The 19,967-nt window shown below is 36.2% G+C and overlaps 1 protein-coding gene across 1 annotated transcript; it reads right to left on the bottom strand.

Annotated features, from left to right (window-relative positions):
* Nucleotides 1-3,434: 3,434 nt before the first annotated feature.
* LOC113356743 (phototropin-2-like) lies at nt 3,435-16,983 on the bottom strand. The gene is made up of 24 exons (XM_026599951.1): nt 16,763-16,983; nt 15,916-16,596; nt 15,641-15,823; nt 14,115-14,206; nt 13,750-14,029; nt 12,906-13,116; nt 12,392-12,462; nt 12,115-12,221; nt 11,313-11,362; nt 11,102-11,206; nt 10,049-10,108; nt 9,637-9,726; nt 9,275-9,351; nt 8,149-8,233; nt 7,598-7,678; nt 6,891-6,994; nt 6,585-6,634; nt 6,239-6,345; nt 5,538-5,660; nt 5,300-5,351; nt 4,712-4,824; nt 4,189-4,329; nt 3,904-4,016; nt 3,435-3,766 (listed from the first exon to the last, which is right to left on the bottom strand). The coding sequence occupies exons 2-23, from the start codon at nt 16,554-16,556 to the stop codon at nt 3,906-3,908; spliced, it is 2,934 nt and encodes a 977-aa protein (XP_026455736.1). The 5' UTR covers nt 16,557-16,596; nt 16,763-16,983; the 3' UTR covers nt 3,435-3,766; nt 3,904-3,905.
* Between the last annotated feature and the right edge of the window lie 2,984 nt (nt 16,984-19,967).

Below are 19,967 nucleotides of genomic sequence, written 5' to 3'. Positions count from 1 at the left end.
TAGGTATCACTCATTGTAAACAAGGATGAAAATGGGTTTCATCCTATACTAAATTGGGTTGAATTTGGTTTCACCCATTTTAAACTACCATGCAACTGGTTTTCATCCTATACTAAGTTGGTTTGAATTTGCTTTCACCCATTTTAAACTAGGATGAAATAGGATGAATCTATGATTTTTGAATTAGGTATCACTCATTGTAAACAAGGATGAAAACGGGTTTCATCCTATACTAAATTGGGTTGAATTTGGTTTCACCCATTTTAAACTACCATGCAACTGGTTTTCATCCTATACTAAGTTGGTTTGATTTGCTTTCACCCATTTTAAACTAGGATGAAACCGGTTTCATCTATAGGTAGGATGAATCTATGATTTTTGAATTAGGTATCACTCATTGTAAACAAGGATGAAACCCATACTAAACTGGGTTTCATTCTAATGATTAGGATGAAACTGAATTTGGTTCCATCCACATTCACACTAGGATGAAACTGGTTTCATCCCGTTTTAAATTGAGTTAAATTGAAATTTGTTTCCGTACAAGCTTAAAATAGGAGGAAACCAATTTCATCCTTTCTTAGATTGAATAGAATTTTGTTTTCATCCATGTTTGAACTTGGATGAAACCAGTTTCATCTAATTCAACAGCGGATTGAATTTGGTTTCACCTATGTTTAATCTTAGATGAAACTGGTTTCATCCAGTTTTAGATTGGGTTGAGTTAGGTTTCCCCCATGTTGAAACCAGGATGAAAATGATTTCATCCTGTTTTAGATTGGGTTGAGCTGGTTTCATCATGTTCAAACTGGTTTATGTATGTTTATATTTCTCATTGTTGTTATGGAGCACTATCTGTTAAGTATTTGAGCTCGTGTAATGGTAAACTGGCCCTTTTATCCATTACTAGGGTTCTTGTTTGCTGGGTTGTTTGTCTGTTGAGATATATGGCTACTTACTGTCATTTTTTGAACTACTGTTATCCTTATTATCTACAACTTGTTTTTGTTTTATGGTTTTGAACTACTGTTATCCTTATTATCTTGCGGAATCCACCTACGATCCCATCAACCTGTACCCATTTGAAAATCTCAGGCCAACATACTTCTACGCAGCTCATACTTCATTCTCTATTGCTCCATTATATTCCGTTTCATCTCAACCTGCACCTGCATGCCTATGCCTGCTATTTCAGCTCCATCTCAACTGCATCTCATTCTCTGCTCATACATCTACCAGCACCTCATTTGAGCCTTATTCTAGCTTCCCAGCATCAACTAGTAGTACTATCTCTTCAAAGACATTGAACTCATGGCATCAGTTCCCATTACAGCAACTGCAACTCAAACTCACTGCACACCAACTTGCCTTACCACTCTCCAGTTGGTTCAATTCCTAAACATACATCTGATAGTTGCAGGTTCAGCACAACCCAGGCCATTGCATTCAATCCTTGGCAGTTATCCATGCATGCAACTGAACTGCAATATAGAGCTCCACCATTTTAGCGACTGCAATCAAGCAGCAACATCTCATTACGGCAGCAACAGCGTCACATCACCAACTGAAGCTGCACATTACAGCATCTCTGCAAGCCAACTCCAGATCTTGCACTTCCAGCTCTAACCCGCGAAACCAATTCTGCTTTATGAGACTACTCTGTTTTACGATAACCATTGCTTCATGATTACTATGTTCTATGAGATTGCCAGTTTTATGAGATTGCCCTGTTTTATGTTACTCTGTTTTATATTGCTAAGATTACTCTGTTTTTGCTGAGATTACTCTGTTTTATGTAACTTCATATTTTCTTTTTTGCAGAGATCGAGTTCAATTAGAAGTTGGTGTTGTTGTTATTCATGAAGCAATGGTTATCGTGGAAGTAGGTGGACTGGTGATGATATCATTTGGACTCGATTGTCAACTGAAATGGTTGTAATTATGCGTACGTAGAAGCTCTGAGTAGGTTGTGTTGTGGTAGTTTTTGTGTTAAATGATAAAGCTCTGAGTAGGATCTGTTGTGTAGAATTTTTTTTTTAATTACCCTGAAACAGAGTACTCTGTTTAATATATTAACTCATGAAACAGAGTACTCTGTTTTTTTTCTGAGATTGCAGAGTACTCTGTTTTTTTTCCAACCTTTACTAACCCAACGCAGTAAAGATTTGTAGAAGATAGGGACATATTTGTCTCTTCAGGTTAATAAATAAAAAATATTCTGGGTCAAATATCCATTTTGGCTAAATGAACAGTATTTTTCTGTTTTTTGGCAATATAAACAGTATCTAAAGCTAACAATCTATTTCACCCAGGAATTTTCTGTTTTGGTCTTTTTGACCAATTTTGTGAAATAAATAATCCCGCTAAACGAATATTTTTTCTTGGTCCCGAGAGCATTCATTTATCGAGGTTCCACCGTATTTGGCTCCAGAAGCGGTTGGACTTCTCAAGAGGGTCCAAAAAGCCATGCACAACAATGTGATGACCCCCAATTCACAAGATTTTATTTTTAATATGATAGGTTTTGCAATTCAAAAAGGGCTTGCGGCGCAGCTTGTTGCTCGCTTGCCTGCTATGTAACTCTTTATGTTTTGAAATATCGGCATTATATTTTCTGAGCATAGGTTGAGTGTTGACAGTATATGAGCTGAAGATGTTTTGAACCCTTCGGGTCTTTTGATCAGAATCCTCCCCATATGGGGTGGTTCGTTTTCATAGTTCCTAAAAAAAAAAGGAAAATGGGTCATTTGTCCAAATATTTTTAAATCACGGTTCAAATGGACGAGTAAAAAATAGTTTGGGTGAAATGGCCAAAAAAAAAATAGCAAGGATGAAACTGGATTCATCCTAGCTTAAATTTAAAAAATAGGAAGGATGAAACTGGATACATCCTGTGTGAATTAAAAATAAGAAAAAATATTTGAAAATAGGCACGATGAAACTGGTTACATCCTGCCTATTTTTACATTTTTATCCATTTAAACAGTATCAAAATCTAACTGTCCATTTCACCCTGGAATTGTTGATTTTGGTCTTTTTAACCAATTTTGTGAAAAAAATAATAAAAAAAAATTATCTTAAAAAAAACAACTAAATATGTTAAATTTATTTCGTTTTTCTTAAGGAAATAACTCATTTTATTCATTTACACCTGTACGAGTGCAAACTCAATACATAGATAGCAGTGCCTTGAATTGAGAGCCCCCTATTGTTACAGGGTGCATATTAGCACAATCTTCTTCAATGATGTCCTTCAACTAAGTAGCCGAAAACCTTGCTGCTGGAGTCTTGGGCAATCTCATCATTTCTATCCTCATCTCACATGATTGCGCTATATATGTGTGTGCTTTAGTTTTGCATCACTGGGAACTAGATTTTTTTTTATTTTTATTTTTTGAAGCATGACGTATAGCTGTCGTCTAAGGCTATTTCACTGAAGAAAAATGCTCATTGAAAGTAGAATAGACTGTTGAAAATTACTTGCAGGTCTCAGAACTCTATTTATTCAATGACACCCAAAAAGGAATACATGCCTCTAGGAACATATAATAGGGCGTGTTTCACACTTGGTAATCTGGCAATAACTATTTTTGGCTTGGTGTAATGACCTTAAAAGGAAAACCTGCGCAAGTACGGATGGTTCCCTTTACTGTACACAATGTTATCGGAAAACCATAATGAGGCGGGAAGACATCTATACATGAAATTGAGAAACTATAGTGATATGCTGGTGCAAGGCTCTCATCCAAAATCTTGGTGGAAAATCCTGCATAATAGGAGAAAGTAAAATTATGAGAAACATGTAGGAGCCATAGACTAAGGAAATAAACAATGCAAAAAATTGCACCAGATCCAGAAGATTCCAACACTAACAAGTCAGCAAACACAATGGGAGAGTTGTACCTTCAAAAAATCTCCAACGCCTGATCAAGCACTCCGTCGTCTTCCCACTGTATATCTTTAGCCTTTGAATCCTTTCCAATTAATTGAAGAGGCGCATCTAATGGTGGGGGACTCTGCTCAAAAAAGACAAAAACATTCATTTAAAACATTTCACTTTCAAATGATAATTTTTTTAGAAAATTGAGAAACAAATCATCACATAAATTAACCAAAAAAAAAACACAAAAACACAATAATGCAAGAGAAGATTAATGGTGAAGTTAGTTAAAAAAAGACAGGATTTACCATGCATCGAATGAGGGGCCAATTAATTCCACGGAAGAACTGATGCTCTTTGATCTCGTTGGCGCCGGTTTTTGATCCTAACCGGTCAGCGGGGTCTCTATGCAATAACCCATGGATCAGTTGTCTAGCTGCAAGGCTTACCTATATAAAATGCAAATAATCAAACATCGACTAAAATTCCAACCCAAACAACAATCTTAGCACTTATGGAACTTCTCTAAATTCATAAGATCAAGCATAAATGCGTCTTTCCAAATGATGCAACACTAAAATTTAAGATATCAATATAGTTATAGAACAAAAAAACATGAACTGCTTGATGCAGCAGAACCAGGGTAAACTACAGGAAACTATTGTAAGTGCTTATGCTTAATTGCCTAAAAGCAATTTCGCAACCCCAAGACCAGCTGATTCCAAGTTTTTAAATATAACCAGTTCACTAGCATCCCCTGAATGAATGCTTCGAAATATCAAATTACTAACAGAAGATAATATAAATAACAGAAAAGAGTTTCATTTTTACCGGTATGCTGCTAGGAAATGTCAAGTCTTTGTGCAAAATATTAGCGAATGTTTTCTGCCTGTTCTTTCCCCTAAAAGGTGTACGTCCATAAAGCATTTCATAGAGCAAAATTCCTGTGTACCAAAATATAAAACATGGAAAAGAATTCTGACAATCATTAACCCATTCAACATAAGCATAGTAAAGTTCACATAATTAGTTTCAACACAAATTTCCTCAAGCCTTCGTTGTTTAGCTGTGTAATGTATGAGAAGTTGACGTAGTATTGGTTAATTGTGTTTGAACAAGCATAGAGCCGTAAGGCATTTACGAAAGATCCATATGGCATTATGCCAATAAATGATTTTTAAAAACAGACAAACTTTTCAATATTGTTCCTACTCAAGGCTAGTTAGATGTCTCAAACAGCCTGCTATGTTAAACTTCAATATGAATGAAGACAGTAATACATGTTAATTTGCGTTTCAATTGCAATAATTAGTAAGTACCGCAGAAAGAACACTCACGTTGGATCTTATTACGACCTATAGATGAACCAAATTTACAAATTGGAAAAAGAAATAAAAGAAAGCCCAATGAAATGCTTACCAAGAGCCCACCAATCGATAGCACTACTATGCCCTGCACCAGTTATAATTTCCTGAAATCAAGTGAACCGTGAGAGTCTTTCTTAACCATAACTGTGATATGTTTTTAATCCATATATTTGTCCAAAGAATATGTGAACCAGATAAATTATGCATTATAAGGATTTAAAACACATTTGACATCGGTATGTGACATAATTGGAGAAACTTCGAGAAAGATATGAACATAGTATCCGTACAGGAGCAATATACTCTTCAGTTCCGACAAATGAATTTGACTGTGTGATGGGTTCTGCATAAAATGTTGGAGGAGGTTGACTTCTGGACCTTCTCCTCTTTGCAGGTAATGGATGTTCGACAACCTGCCATATAAGAAATAGATTGCAATATTGATACTTGTCAGCATCTAAGCAGTACAAAAAGGAAAGCTATTAACTAATAGAGTGCGCATTTTAAATGTTAATAAGGCAGTAACCACTTGAAACCCCCCAAAAATAAATGTAATCATTGATCAAGCTGACTCGAGTAACCTAGAATGTCATCAGCGGTTACAGCAGTTTCTGAGACCTCCAGTGGTGACCGTTACAAACTAGAGTCTGGAGGTCAATGACCTGGATGTAATGAGCTAGCCCTACGGAGACGGTTTATACCTGATTATTGGTGAAGAATTTTTTTAAACTGAGATATTCTTTGCAAAAGCAGTTGATTTCAATGTACCTAATCTTACCGTAACGAAGAAAAACACAAAAACTAGCATGTGACAATCAAGTAATCAACTATAAGTCAGGTTTTATAGGGTTAGATGTCTAGAATGGGGCAGAATAGTTATCAATCAGATAGCCATTCCAATGGGCCAAGGGGTATCTCATTTGGCGTGCCAAAAGTCTGTATTAAGCTACCGTAACATAAAAATCACGGCTTTGTTTTTACAGTAACATACCTGAGGTTTACAACCTGTGAGAAATGACAGATCAAAATCTGTTAGTACAACATGACCATCCTTTTGGAGTAATATATTTTCAGGCTTCAGGTCGCGATAGATAATTCCTGTTTCAGTTACAAAAATGATAAAAACGAATCAGTTACAAAAAAATTGTAAAAATAAGACCTTAGAATAAAATAAGTATTTTGTTCAGTAAATTGGCACTGATGAAAATTTGAAATGAGAGGGTTTCCCATGCAAAAACAGGATGCCTTACTGAGTTTAACTGTTTAAGTTTAACATGATGTAGTCCATAAACAGAACAAAATAGTTTACCAACTAAAAGCCAATTAGATAGAATCACCTAAACAATGAAGATATTCCAAGCCAATTAAAACCTCCGCAGCATAGAACCTGGAGAAATTAACCCAGTTAGATTGCCCTTGCTAGATGAACAACGGGTATAAGTGACTTTCTAAGAAATGTTTCAAATATTTGATTATCATTTTCATATTTGCATGGCTTGAAAGCTTCCAGCTGTGACTTTTTCATCTTCCGATGGCTCCCAGGATATTATCAAAACTCTATCACTAGCACTAAAAAACCCAACAGTAGCCAAATAATATGCGAAGGAACCTATTTTACTTGGAGTTGAGACAGACGGTAGTACCTCGCAGATTCCTCCTTAAACATTTTCATAGGCTGCTTGTCAAGCAACGCAAATAGTTCTCCACCAGGGCAAAAGTCCGTTATCAAACAAACGTGTGTAGCAGTCTGAGGAGTAAAAGCAAGATCAGTGCATCCGCAAAAGATCATTGTTTTTCTTGGACATGATATAGAAATGTCAACAAAGAATACCAGGACATGCTAGTAAGTAGTAACAATAGACTGTGCATACACAATATGTGTGTGAGATATGTTGGGTTCACTCCAGGTGATGTTTTAATCAGCAACGCGCATACAACGCTGGGAAGGAATGAAATTTGTAGCAGGGATAAGATGTTGCACGTGATACATATCATATTTTGGTTGGTTGAGACAAACAAGAACAAGGGAAAGAAAGAAGGCCCCTCCTGGCTGGCCTAAAAATATTTTGATGAAAACTGGAACCATAAATTTGAAGGAATTTAACGGTGGCTGATTTCAGTATAACCCTAGGAAGTTTATAGGACAATAGAAACATCCAACTGGCCAAACATCATAAACCAAAAGAAAACTGAAATGGCATCAAGAATTCAGAAGACCTATATTTGGACAACCTAACCGTAAAGGGGATAGATTCTCAGAGATACTGCAAAACAAAGAGCCTTGACCACAAACTTGTCTGATTGTTAAGATACAAACATCAAAAGTAAGAAAATAATAAGAAATTTGCACCTGGAAAGAAGTGTAGAGTGTTGGAAGAAAAGGATGATCAAGAAACGAAATGATTTCCCTTTCGATGCATGCTCGATGAACCTGTGGATGATTCACAAGAAAAAAGGAAACAAGGAGCGGCTAAGTATTTGGAAAGCATGATTCCAAAATAAAGCAAAAGCTACATTTAAGAAAAGAAAAAGAAAATTGTGATAAATATAACAAACGACAAGAGCACTAAACAATAACAACGGAAATTAAATTCACACAAGCTCTCATATGTTGTGCCATTGCTGCCATGGTTCACAGTTTCATTTCATCCCAGTCTTAGTCAAGCCATTCAGCCACGGTCCTAATGTAGCCCAAATCATATAATGCATGTTTTTGTCAGTTGAGTTCGGTTTTCTAATTAAATGAGGCCACCATTGAGGTCATGGTTCTGAGCCATGCTTATTTACTAGAATCAGACACCTTTAGCAAAATAGAATTTCGAAACCTAGAGCTATGTAAAAATCACTATATTAACAGCAAAATAAACACACACACGCACAAACACATTTAAGAAAGCGTACCTTGTTGCGGTTCAGCATAACCGACTTGTCCATTGCCTTCATAGCAAACATTTCACCCGTACCATGCAATTCTACTAAATGAACACTGCATGAAAACCCAAATATACTTGATCAAGAGCAGAAGGTTGCTTCCCATGGTGAAACGTAGATACGAGAATGGCCAAGGCATGAACATGGTTAACTTGTAACAACACGTAAGAGAGAAGGACAGAAATTACTTTTTCAGATAAGAATCAGTTCTGTGAAGGAATATATAAAAATATTGAAGAAAAAAGTCATGCCTTATTCAACCTTTACATGTTAAACACGGACGCTTGATCAAAACTTTATCTTAGATTTATGGAGCCAAGAACAAAACTAGATTCTACCCATTACCAACAGTCCAACTTGCATCGTGAACATACAATCATAAAAACCAATCAAGGATATCAAATCCTCAAATCCAGCAGGCAAAACCTCTAGTTTAAATGGTTTTCTGCCTAGAGCTAGAAAAGCTAAAGGCTGGACTCCATCATCCCTTTACGGAGCAAGGTCGTGATTCACAAACAACAGAAAAAAGATTAAAATATTCCATTAGAGCTCAAAAGAGACACAAGCTAGTCATACCTCATGACATGGGGAAGGAGGTTACAAGTTACAACTGTCACAACATACATGTAGGCATACTTTTAGTAGACATAGGTTGCTTGTCTGGAAATAGACAAATTGTGCTACAATGTATCATTTATAACAAGAGAATCTAGGTCAAGAACGAAACAGGAGAGGAAGAAGTAAACGAATAATTGCTTTTTTGACCTACAATAAAAACATTTGTCGGTTTATAAGCCTCTCAGCTCAAACCCCAAATACAAGGTACTCGATCAATCAGCCTCCAATCTTCATAATCTAACCAGAGATACTTCCAGTAATAGGTTAGACTGCGAGATTAATGTCACGTACGTCTATATAATCCTCCCTAGACAAAATAGCGCGATTTCATTTTATTCTTTGTAAACATGTATATACATTTTTAAAGTGCAACTCTTCTTACTTCTATTGTTCTTTCCAGTGTGCAGCCTTCATTTGAACATTCTATATCCAATAAGAAAATAAAAACTCAATTGAAGCAATTAACCAATATACGCACCTGCCAGTATCACCACAGCCCAGGGGTCTTATAGGCTTGAAATGCTTCAGACCAATTTGTTCGCCACGTGCAATGATCTACAACATCCAAAAGGAAAAAAAGGATGAGTAAGGAGAGTAGGAATCCAGTTACGCACGTGCAATGACCTAGCTTCATAAACACAAACTAAATTTAGAACCTCACAAACAAACAAATCTGACCTTATAACTACCAAGTAATCGAAATTTTCTAACAGACTCACTTAGTAAAATTCTTTGAGCAAAGACAAAAAACTTGCAAACTAATTGAGAAGAAAGATACTCATGTGCAAGGAGCGAGACCTAGTGGGTGCATACTAGAAAAGTTCACTGAAGAATGAGTACCTTCTGAATCGCTAGCCAAGAAGCATTATTCTTTTTGTGAGGCCTTGGAGAGACAGGTTTAGAATGTATTGCCCACAAATCTTCTGGTCTCTAAAGAAAGTAAGTATTGCATTATAAGTTAAAACATGTCTAATCCACACCAACAGAATATCATCGCGTAATGACGGAAATTTCTGCAATTCGAGGGAAAGTAAGAAGGTCAGTTTTCAATTTTCGGCAAAAATAAAATGGAGCCATAAAACCAGATGTCTTAATAAACATTAGGTATCATTGTCCTAAAATGAAAAAAATTGAATTCGCTGCAGTAATGGTAATCTCAGAATCATTTGCCATAAGGTTTGCAAAAACACAAGTTACATTAAATCTGTGCCATGAGCGATGAAGTTATCTACGAAACTAATATATACCTTACCAAGTTGGCGTCCGGAAGCTCTCGAACGGCTTCATTAACATTTTCGGCAGTAGCTTTCACCTGGGAAAAGGAACTAACTCTAAATGAGATACACACAAGCAGAATAACAGTTTTCTAGCCACATGAATCTACTAAATTGACTAAGATAATTAAGGTTCTAATAGGAACAAAATGTTGGTTTTTTTGTGGTTCAACAATAAAGCATGACTGGTTAAGTTAATCCTTGATTAGATTTAGTTACGTAAGTAATAATCAAGATTTTAGAATATTGAGGTTCTTAATCATGTGATCAAGGTCAATGCTACAAAGAAGGTAGCTTAAAGATACATGAGGTGTCTTTTAACCTAGTATGAGGTTTTCCCTCCAACTCCTGATGGAAACCACGGAGTACATATGGCTAGCATGATAAGCACTTTCTTGCAGCCTCTTGCATAAATACAATACGGATTTTACTCCATCGCTTAAGCATAAGGAAACGTCTAAACCGTTAGACCTAGTTGTCTTAACTATATGTTTCTAGCTTTACACTACCTATCAAACAACCAATAATATAGACTTATGCACACTCTTGATTGAATGAGTTGCAGTATACTGTGACCCTAGGCATCAATTCATCAACTTCAGCATAAGGTAATGCTTATCATTATATTAAGTTCTAAGTAATGATATTAAGGAGCTGAATTTACAGAGTAAAAGACTATGTTCTCCAGAAGGAAAACTAGCAGTGACCAATGCATCCAAACAGACTCAGAAAAAAAAGTATAGGCAATATGAAATCCCAGAAATTTCTTTAAGTAAATGGTGGAAAAATGAAAGCTTAGAAAGTCAACAGAAGGGAATGTGTAAGGTGTGTAAGAAGACCCTAAAATCATTTTATTTTATTCAGGAGATACCTGAAAGGCCCAGGTGGAACGTGACAAAAACCAAGAACCACAATTGTGTTACACAGCAACAAAATAATGAGGCCAGTATTCGCAGAAGCCATTTCATAGATAGAGAAAAGATATTCATCCAGAAAATACAAGGAGTTAAATGTGAGAGGGAAAATTATACCAGCTTTGCGCTTTGCTGCTCAGTGTTCTCGGAGAGGCGGCTTCGAAGAGGTTCTATATGATCACTTCCATCTAATTGTACACCGATGAAGTATTGGAGTTCACCCTACAATGGACAAATTAAAAAATTCCAGAAAGAAGTTGCAATTACTCTAAACTTGATAAAGCTCAGCGTTGAAAAATGATAACCGCAAAAAGGGACAGATATTTACCTTCTGATCACGCATAGGCTGCAAGTGGAATAAATTCCAAAATTTCTTCCCTGCAAGTACCAGATGTTACAACATTAACCATATGTAGCATTGTGCAAATATTAGACCTAGTATCTCCAATTTAAATATAAAATTTATCAATACAGTTTTGTCATAATTTGTGCCACGAAAATCATGTCAAGCAAGTCATTTCCACCAAATGATGATAATTGGTCCAAATTCTACAGTAATCATATAAACAGTTGGCTAGACAGCAGTTGTTTTGACTTCTGTTATCCCGATGGAAAGCAGCTTGACCAGACCCTTCAACAATCTCAACTTTTGAAATCAGTTGTCCTGACTGAAGAATGTACAGTGATGTAAAATTTACTTGGGAGGGTTCTCCCTATCCAAGGTACGAAAAACCTCAGCAGTATTTAACTGTCTAAAATAATCACCAGAGGCATTGCAAGTAGTAAGATCAAATACTCCGACATAGTTCGTACATGGATCTGCATTATCATATGGATATGGATACCCCAAAAAAAATCATGTGCCATTGAGCATTCCATAAGAAATCCAGTTATGAATTCCGACTTTTGATGAGTAGCCAATTCCCAAAGCAGATGGTCAGACCAGACGATCAAAAAGAACCCACTTAATAGATGGTCTGTACATTTATGGAGACGGTTTATAGGTTTGTGCATGGCTTGCGCTGAAGAAGTAGGAAGTAGCAACGATAATATTTTATATGGCATGTGAAATCTCAAACACACTCCGCTCATGGAGAACAAAAGAGTACAAGAGAGTTATGTTAGCCTACCACTTTTTGTATAGTTGATCAATTGGACAGTAATTTCTCTCTGTTCTCGAATAGCATCTCTTATTTTTGAGACGGTTCCTTGATCGGTATCAGAGCCTTGAAGAAATCTAAAAAACCAAGTAAAAACATATTATTTATTGTTGCCTTATTGGTGAGCATAATCCGGTGAATCCTTAATCTGTTGCTTCAGATTTAATTGGAAGAAGATTCCTAAAACAAAGAAATGACACGCAAAAAAGAAGGTTCATGGTACAAAACAAAAGGAACATACTCTTACCGGCAGTTTCGTCCCAAAATTTCTTCTCGAGTATACTCTGTTAGTTCAAGAAAGCTGTCGGATGCAAAAATCTGGATAACAAGCACACATGAGTCAGATCCCTTTTTAACAGTATCTGGAGCACAGCAGACAACAGTGTTCTGTTGTAAATGTAGGTATCCATTTGAAAGATAATTACCCAACAGAATTATGCAATATAAAATACTAAAGTGCAAACAAAACGAGCTACAACAATCTTCAGAGGCTGTGCTGCAACCATCTTGTAGCTTGGTTTGAAGGTTTCTCATGTTATGCGGGTGTTTTTGGTTAAGCGGACATGTATTTAATCACATAATGCTAGATATCAGGAGTATCGCATTTCTAGCTACAGGGGATCTTATTCACCGGTCTTTCTCCTTCAACCTTTACTACAGGGAAAGAGTATAGCTGTATTTGACACTTTTTGGTTTGGGTATCTCTGATCAGTGAAATTACGAAGAAAGCAAAATCTATCTAAGAACTGTTATGCCCTTACAATGGGGTTATCAGGTAGCCTAGGATCTGTTATAACAAAATTCTTTTCAATGCGTTCCAGTGTTGTCGCTAGGTCAATCCCTTGGCGTATATCCCTTTCCATCTCTGCACGATCCCAACTGTCAGAGTGTTGTACATCTTTGGTCATTAGAACCTCTGGCTCAAACGTCGGGGTCTCAATAGTTTCTACTGAGCTCTTTCTTCCCTTAAACCTACAAAAGGTATGAAAATTGTCAAAGCAGATTAACCGTAGTTGATAAATCAAGATGATAAAAGTAAAGTGACATATTTACACAATTGGTAATGTAGATATCATGCAACCTTGAGTTTTAAATGACTGAGAGAATGTGACACATTGTCCCTTAATTCTTGAAAAAACATAAAATTTCACTTGCATGATTGATTGAATAGAAGGTTGATGTTTTGGACTTGTAGCCACAAAGTTAAGGAAAATTCCAACTTCTAGTCAAGCTTGGATAATTACAAATGAAGTTACGCACTAGTTCCGCTTGATGTGTATGACGTATCTAAACCACACGCTGATCAAACCAATAAATGAGCTTTGACACTGTAGTATATCTAGTTACAGATGAAAAGAACTCTCAGTACATTATATTAAAAGAAAGGCGGAAATATGATCTAATCGAATGCATGCTTTTAAGAAAAAATCATAAGTAATAACTGGTAGGTGATGAACTCATCTCAAAAACAGAAATTTGACACGTGAAAGAAACCAGCAAGTCAACAATTAACAAGGGAAAGGCTTAAATACGCATATCTAATCACAAAACACAACATGAACGAAGCATTAATTCGGTCTTTGAAAAGAGTGAAGAGCAGCTCACCCCATCAATGAGTTACGTCCTGATTTTCTAGATTTCTTGTTAGCATCACTTGCTGTACTCATTCTGGATAGTTCACTTCGTGCATCCATTTCAGGAGTATGTCTACCAGGTGTATTCAAGTTCTCAAATTGAACAGATTTGGGCAGAACCATGTTCAACTTGTCATTATCATCAGCCTTTAATGGTGTCCCAGGAACTGTGCCACCAGTATGAGATTTTGGGTGCTTCACAGTCTGGACAACTTCTGTCATAGAATCCATAGCCTTTTCTTTCTGCCGAGCTGAAACAGAAAACAGTCAAAGAGGATAATTAAGCACACTTGCAATTAATTTAGAACTGCTCTTATAAACATGTTATCTGCTTACCATCATAGCGAATTAGAGACTTGGGCAGTCCATTTGGTCTCAAGGCTTTATCGACCAAACCTTCTGTATATTTGCTGACCTCTACTTGCATTCTGCAATATCATATCAAGTGAAGGTCAAATACTCAAATTCACAATAACTTAATATTAGAAATTGCAAAAAACAAAGAAGTTGATCAACATACACATTATCAGTCCAATCATGCTTTAGTAGTCATGCAGTTGCAAAAGCAACGGAACCTAAATCAATTGTAATTGAAGTGGTTGCAAAGTCATGGAAGTGAACCGTACAGATTTACAGATACGGAGCTTGTAAGAAAATTCACATGGCTACAATACACGAACCCTTACTATCCAATTCTAGCCTTCTAGGGATTTTCTGCTATAAATCTACATTGCTCAACACTTTTGAATTAGACACTGCCACTGATGCTATTGCAACCAATGTATTCTGGATTCGGAGGTGCTTTGAGCATCCATAGATGAATCCAAGGCATGGATGTGAAAGTGCAGTGACTAAAATCAAACATCTTCATTTGGTTAAGGTTTTTTTAAAAGGAAAACGATGAGATTGAGAGGAAGTGATAAAGCTCAGGGAGAGAGAAATGAGTAGTTGGGTACTCCGTCCGTTCTCCCTCCCTCTCTTTTTCTCTAGCGTAAATGCTCATCTTTCACACCCTTTTCCATGCGGGTGAGCGTAACCTACTCGCCAGTGTTACGAACAGGTTGTCTGACTCACCTAGTCATCTGGGCCTAATTCAAATCTGACTCATTATATCTGACTCAAAAATTATAGAATTATTCTGTCAGATATGCGCTCAACGAGTCAGACACAAAATGATATCTGACTCAAATAACTCCAAGACAGATGTATGAGCCGAGCCAGACATCAGAAAAATAAAAAACAAGTAATAGGACATCTGACTCAGACCGAATCAGATGTTGAGTCATATTCAGATAACGAGTCAGTCCCAAACAAACCAGAGTGCTGACTCATGTGCATTACAACTCAATGAATGTGGCATTTTCAAGTTGTCATATTTCACATTTATCATGTGTGTTTATTTTGACGGTTTAAAGGTGTATGTTCATTGTGCAATTTGGGTGCTTGATAACGTTGTTTTTCAACTGTAGTTGGGAAAGTTTTGTTAACGAGTACACTTTGTATCTGATTAGCTAAATTGAGGATGTATCTTAAATTGAAAGAATGCTTTGGTATTCTTTGATATATAGAAAATTGACGGAGTATGTTAAAATGAATTGCAAGACATCAAGTTAGCTTTATAGAGAGTAATGAAACAATGTGTAAGAGCATGAACGGTGTAATCAGGTTACAGATAACCAAAATAACATGGTCATTGGTCACGATTGCTTTTTATGAGTAATTTAATGGGGACTGACGGACCCAAAAACCCATGTGAAACATACTGCTACTACAATTATGGTGCCAAAAAATAGTCAGGACCAATATATGAAGTTAATAGTTAAAAAACAAAAATAGTATAAGCTAGTCAAAGTCAGTCTTACCCGATAAACTTGATAACCTTGCCAGTATCATCTTTAATGGGTGTGACTGTTAAAAGATTCCAAAATGGTTTCCCATCTTTCTTATAGTTCAACAGCCTCCCACAGTAGCTCTTCCCTGTTTTAACAGCATCTCTAATTTTTGCAACTTCGTTCTGATCTGTATCAGCTCCCTGAAGAAATCGACTACAACAACACACAAATGCAGTTTCAAAGTTAATAAACAGTTACACCATCAAAAATGCCTAAGCCAACATGGGGTTTCTGTGCATGATTACCAGTTTCTGCCAACAACTTCAGATGAAGAATAACCAGTCATAGTGAAAAACCCAGAGCTAGCATAAATAATAGGACACTCAGGTCTAGTAGCATCTGATACAACAAATGTCTGTTGAAGTGTGGCTAATGCATCTTTAAGTTCTTGAGAAACTCGTGGAATTCCCATCGCTGGCCCAGCTTGTGAATCTTCAGATGTTTTTGCGTATTCTCTAGACTCTTTTCTTGAATCTCCGGACGACCGTAGTCGCACGGCTTTTGAATTACTGTCAGCTGAGAATTCAGAATCAACTACTAATCCCCATTCAGCAGCTCTCTGTGACATACCATCTTCACTTATTATCTGATTGGTTTTATCATCAACCGAAAATTCGTCACCTCCGATTTCACTTAATTCCTTGAACAAACCATCGAAAGTATTTGATTTTGAGCTCCCTGATTTTGTTATCGGAAATGCCATCCACTTATCAACAATTTCCTTACCGGTCGAATTCTGTAACTCTTCTAAGTTCTTTTGTTCTTCGGCTGAATTTTCTTTCTCGAATTCTTTTTTGTTAGTATCCGTAAATATTTCCATTCTTCTCTGAGGATTCTTCGATGAAGAAGCTAAGTTACTTCCTCCTGATGAACCCTGAGGATTCATATCTGACGACGACGACAATTAGAACTCGAGTTCTCTGCAGCTGTAGACAAGACATAAAAGATTGAAATTCAGAGCATGGAAATTATAGTTCAACCAAAACCAAAAAACATACGAAGAATTCTATAATTCTAACAAAACGAGATTGAATTTGTCGAAAAGTCTCAAATTTCTTGGCCACATTAAATGAGAAAGTAGACCACTCTTACAGTTTCTGAGGCTAAATTCTTGGTGTTTTTCACGTAGAAAACTTTCTATAAAAGCCTCTCAACCTATATAAGTGCACATCTTCATGAAAAACTAACAGCTTTAAAGAGAAATTCAAGACGATTTTCGTGAAATTTTTCTCTTTTTGTAATCCTTTTATCTTTCTTTTGCGTCCTTTCCTTCAAGTTTGGTGGAAAGAAGAAAATACAGGTGGACAAGGGATAACATTATGAGAAACCCATCATAAATATAACTCTAACTGTACTTGAATCAGATGACAGCCATTGATTTCTTACACATATGCATAAAACCACCGTTGATTTTTACTCTGTTTATCCATTTAGTTGCTCTGTTCCTAAATCTTGGCCAAAAATGGTTCTTTCAGATTTTACCGACAAATTTTTGAGGCTACGAAAAATGTCGATGGTGAGAAACAATAATTGTAATGAAATTTCGTTTTCATGCTTCAAATTACGCTATCTGTACGTTCCAGTTAATGCCAAGTGTAGAGTTAGAGAATAATCTACGACCACGTTTTTTTGTTCTTGTGAATAAATTCAAGGTTTATTCTTTGAGAAAATCTACTAAAACAGGTAAAAGACTGCGACTGTCAGCAGTTAAAAAGGTTCGACTGTTATTCCTGAAGTTCAAAGTAACTAAATCTTGGTTTCCTGATATTATGTGCTGATGTTTACAAAAACAGTTACAGCACATCGATGTGTACCGTAGGATTCAAGTTTCTATGGTCAATGGTCACATTTTCTTTTTATAGATTCTTTGGTCACATGGATCGGAGATGAAAGAAGCGGAGCAGCTACGATGTGGTCGGGCCACATACTTTGACACATATTGTAAAGTAGAAAATAAAGTTCAAAATCAATTTTATTAACTTCCTACTTTTTCTCAAAAAGTGAATGGCTTTTCGGTGATTTAGAGGGCGCAGTTTTTTAGGTTATATAGGTGTCAAAAAATAAAGATGGGCATCGTAGACGGAGCGTGAAAGAAGGATGATGGATATACATAACGAGGGAGAATATATGATAAAAAATGAGCACAATCCGAGACGTATAATACCACTATCTACCACTTTGAAAATCAACCGTCGAAAATTAACGGTCGAAATTAAAATCAGTGGATGATGAGGTTTGGCATATCAAATTGCGCTCATTTTTGGTAAGAAATTTAGAGTTTAATAAGAAGAACATATCATCAAAATATTGGGTTCAAATTCTTTGTCATTTGGAATCTAAAGAAACATTAGTTCAATCTTGTATGGATAGTGTCCATACAAGATTATCCATGGACCCCCACTCAATTTATAATACATTAAGCGTGCGCACTAAAGAAATCTAAAGTCCAAGTGTTAACTAACAAAAACCGATGATGGATGACAATGTAATATGGTGGGAAAGTCGTTACGCGATAATATAAGTAATCATCAAATTCTTTACCGATACCGATAAAATAAAAATTTAACTAAAAATAATAAACTCTAAATTGAGAAATTACTGAGTATGAATTTAAATATTAAGTCACGTTTTATCCACCCCTGATAAAGCTACGGGTCATCTTGAACCGTTAGCTTGGACCGCAAAAGAGCAGAAAGATCTTTGGGCAGAGGTTTTGTGAAAGTTTTTTGTTACAGAGAAAGCTGATTTGTTTCGGGGGAAAGCATTTTAAAGGGAAAGCCAATATTATAGAGACGTGTATACGGGGAAAATATTTAATAAAATTGACTGATACAAATTATTTAGTATTACCATATTACCCTATGACCAAATCCACATCCAATTGACCATGAGCTTCACTGTAATGGCCGCCGATAACATAATTGTTTCACCCAGAGAGGAAAGAAACCTCAGGTATTCTTTTGGATCAATGAAATTATTTTGAAGTTTGGTTTGAAGAAAAGTTTAGGTTATGCGAATTTTTGTATTTCTGCACGATGGATGTTCGACAAAATATGTCATAGATTGTCATGGGTGAATTTTTGAATGACATGTCCGATTACATACATCAACCACAACATGGCCAGTATCATTACCACCATAAAAAACCGAGAAGATACAATGGAACAAACACATAGGTATTTGAAATTCATCCAATTTCAACAATAAGGGAAAGAGAGGTTGTGAATAGCGACTCTTATGAGGTTCTTGTTAATAACTGGTAAAGCATGTTAGTTGTTGCAAGGGTTTATTCATCGATAAGTTTGCTCTGTATCTAAGTTCATATAACTCCATAACTTTTATGTTCACTCTAAACTTCATCAAATGTTGCACATATTGTCGCTTTTCTATACTAGTTTTTGTTACAACTCTGACAGACATGTATGGACGGGAATGTGAATTGCATTGTCTATGACCATCCGGACCTGTTAAAATCTCAATTTAGTGTCATTACAGTGACCTCTAGATGCTACACATTCCCCCTCTGATCCCGGAGATTCCGTCAAGTGCTCGAGCCCTTATAGGCTTGAAGACAAACACACCTAGTCTAACATGTTGTCTAAGTGTCTAGTCTTTCTCAGTTACAGGTTTTTGTCTCAACTCGAGTGATTTTCAAACCCAAGATCTCTATTAACAATACTACTAATGTTATCTCTACTATGGACTTCCTGTTAGAATATCGTTGGTTTATATGAATTTATCCATTTTTTGTTTTCTTTTCAGTTTCCAGAAGTTATCTTATCCCTTGTATCTTTGAAGTCCACCGTTGTCCCATGCTAAGTATTTTCGTTGGCCAACATTAATTTCGTGGTATTTTTTGTCTTCCTTTTTTGATATAAAAGGACTATGTTTTCTCTTAGTTGGATATCGCTTTCCATTTTGTTTTACAGGGGCTAGCGAAGAAGAATTCTAAGAGAAGAAATACAGAGTCATAGGTGCTTTATAAATGCTACAAAATAGAGTTTATTCCATTTTGTTTTACAGTGGCTATGTAATGTATAATTGCTCCAATCTACATCTTAATGATTCATGTTGTTTTTTCTGGAAAGTTTGTGGAGGGAAAGGTGCGATGTATAATTGCTCCAATCTGCATCTTAATGATTCATGTTGTTTTTTGTGGAACATTTGTGGAGGGAAGGGCGATAGTTAATCGTGAAAATTATTTAGGGTTAATCATGGTTATAAAGTAGCTCAAATATATGATCAGATTAAGTTAAGGACAGAACTGTAAACTTCAGTATTTTTTTACGGGGACAGA

The sequence above is a fragment of the Papaver somniferum genome, chromosome 3 (assembly GCF_003573695.1).
Source record: "Papaver somniferum cultivar HN1 chromosome 3, ASM357369v1, whole genome shotgun sequence".
NCBI lineage: Eukaryota > Viridiplantae > Streptophyta > Magnoliopsida > Ranunculales > Papaveraceae > Papaver > Papaver somniferum.
This window is presented reverse-complemented; position numbering and strand designations above follow the sequence as displayed.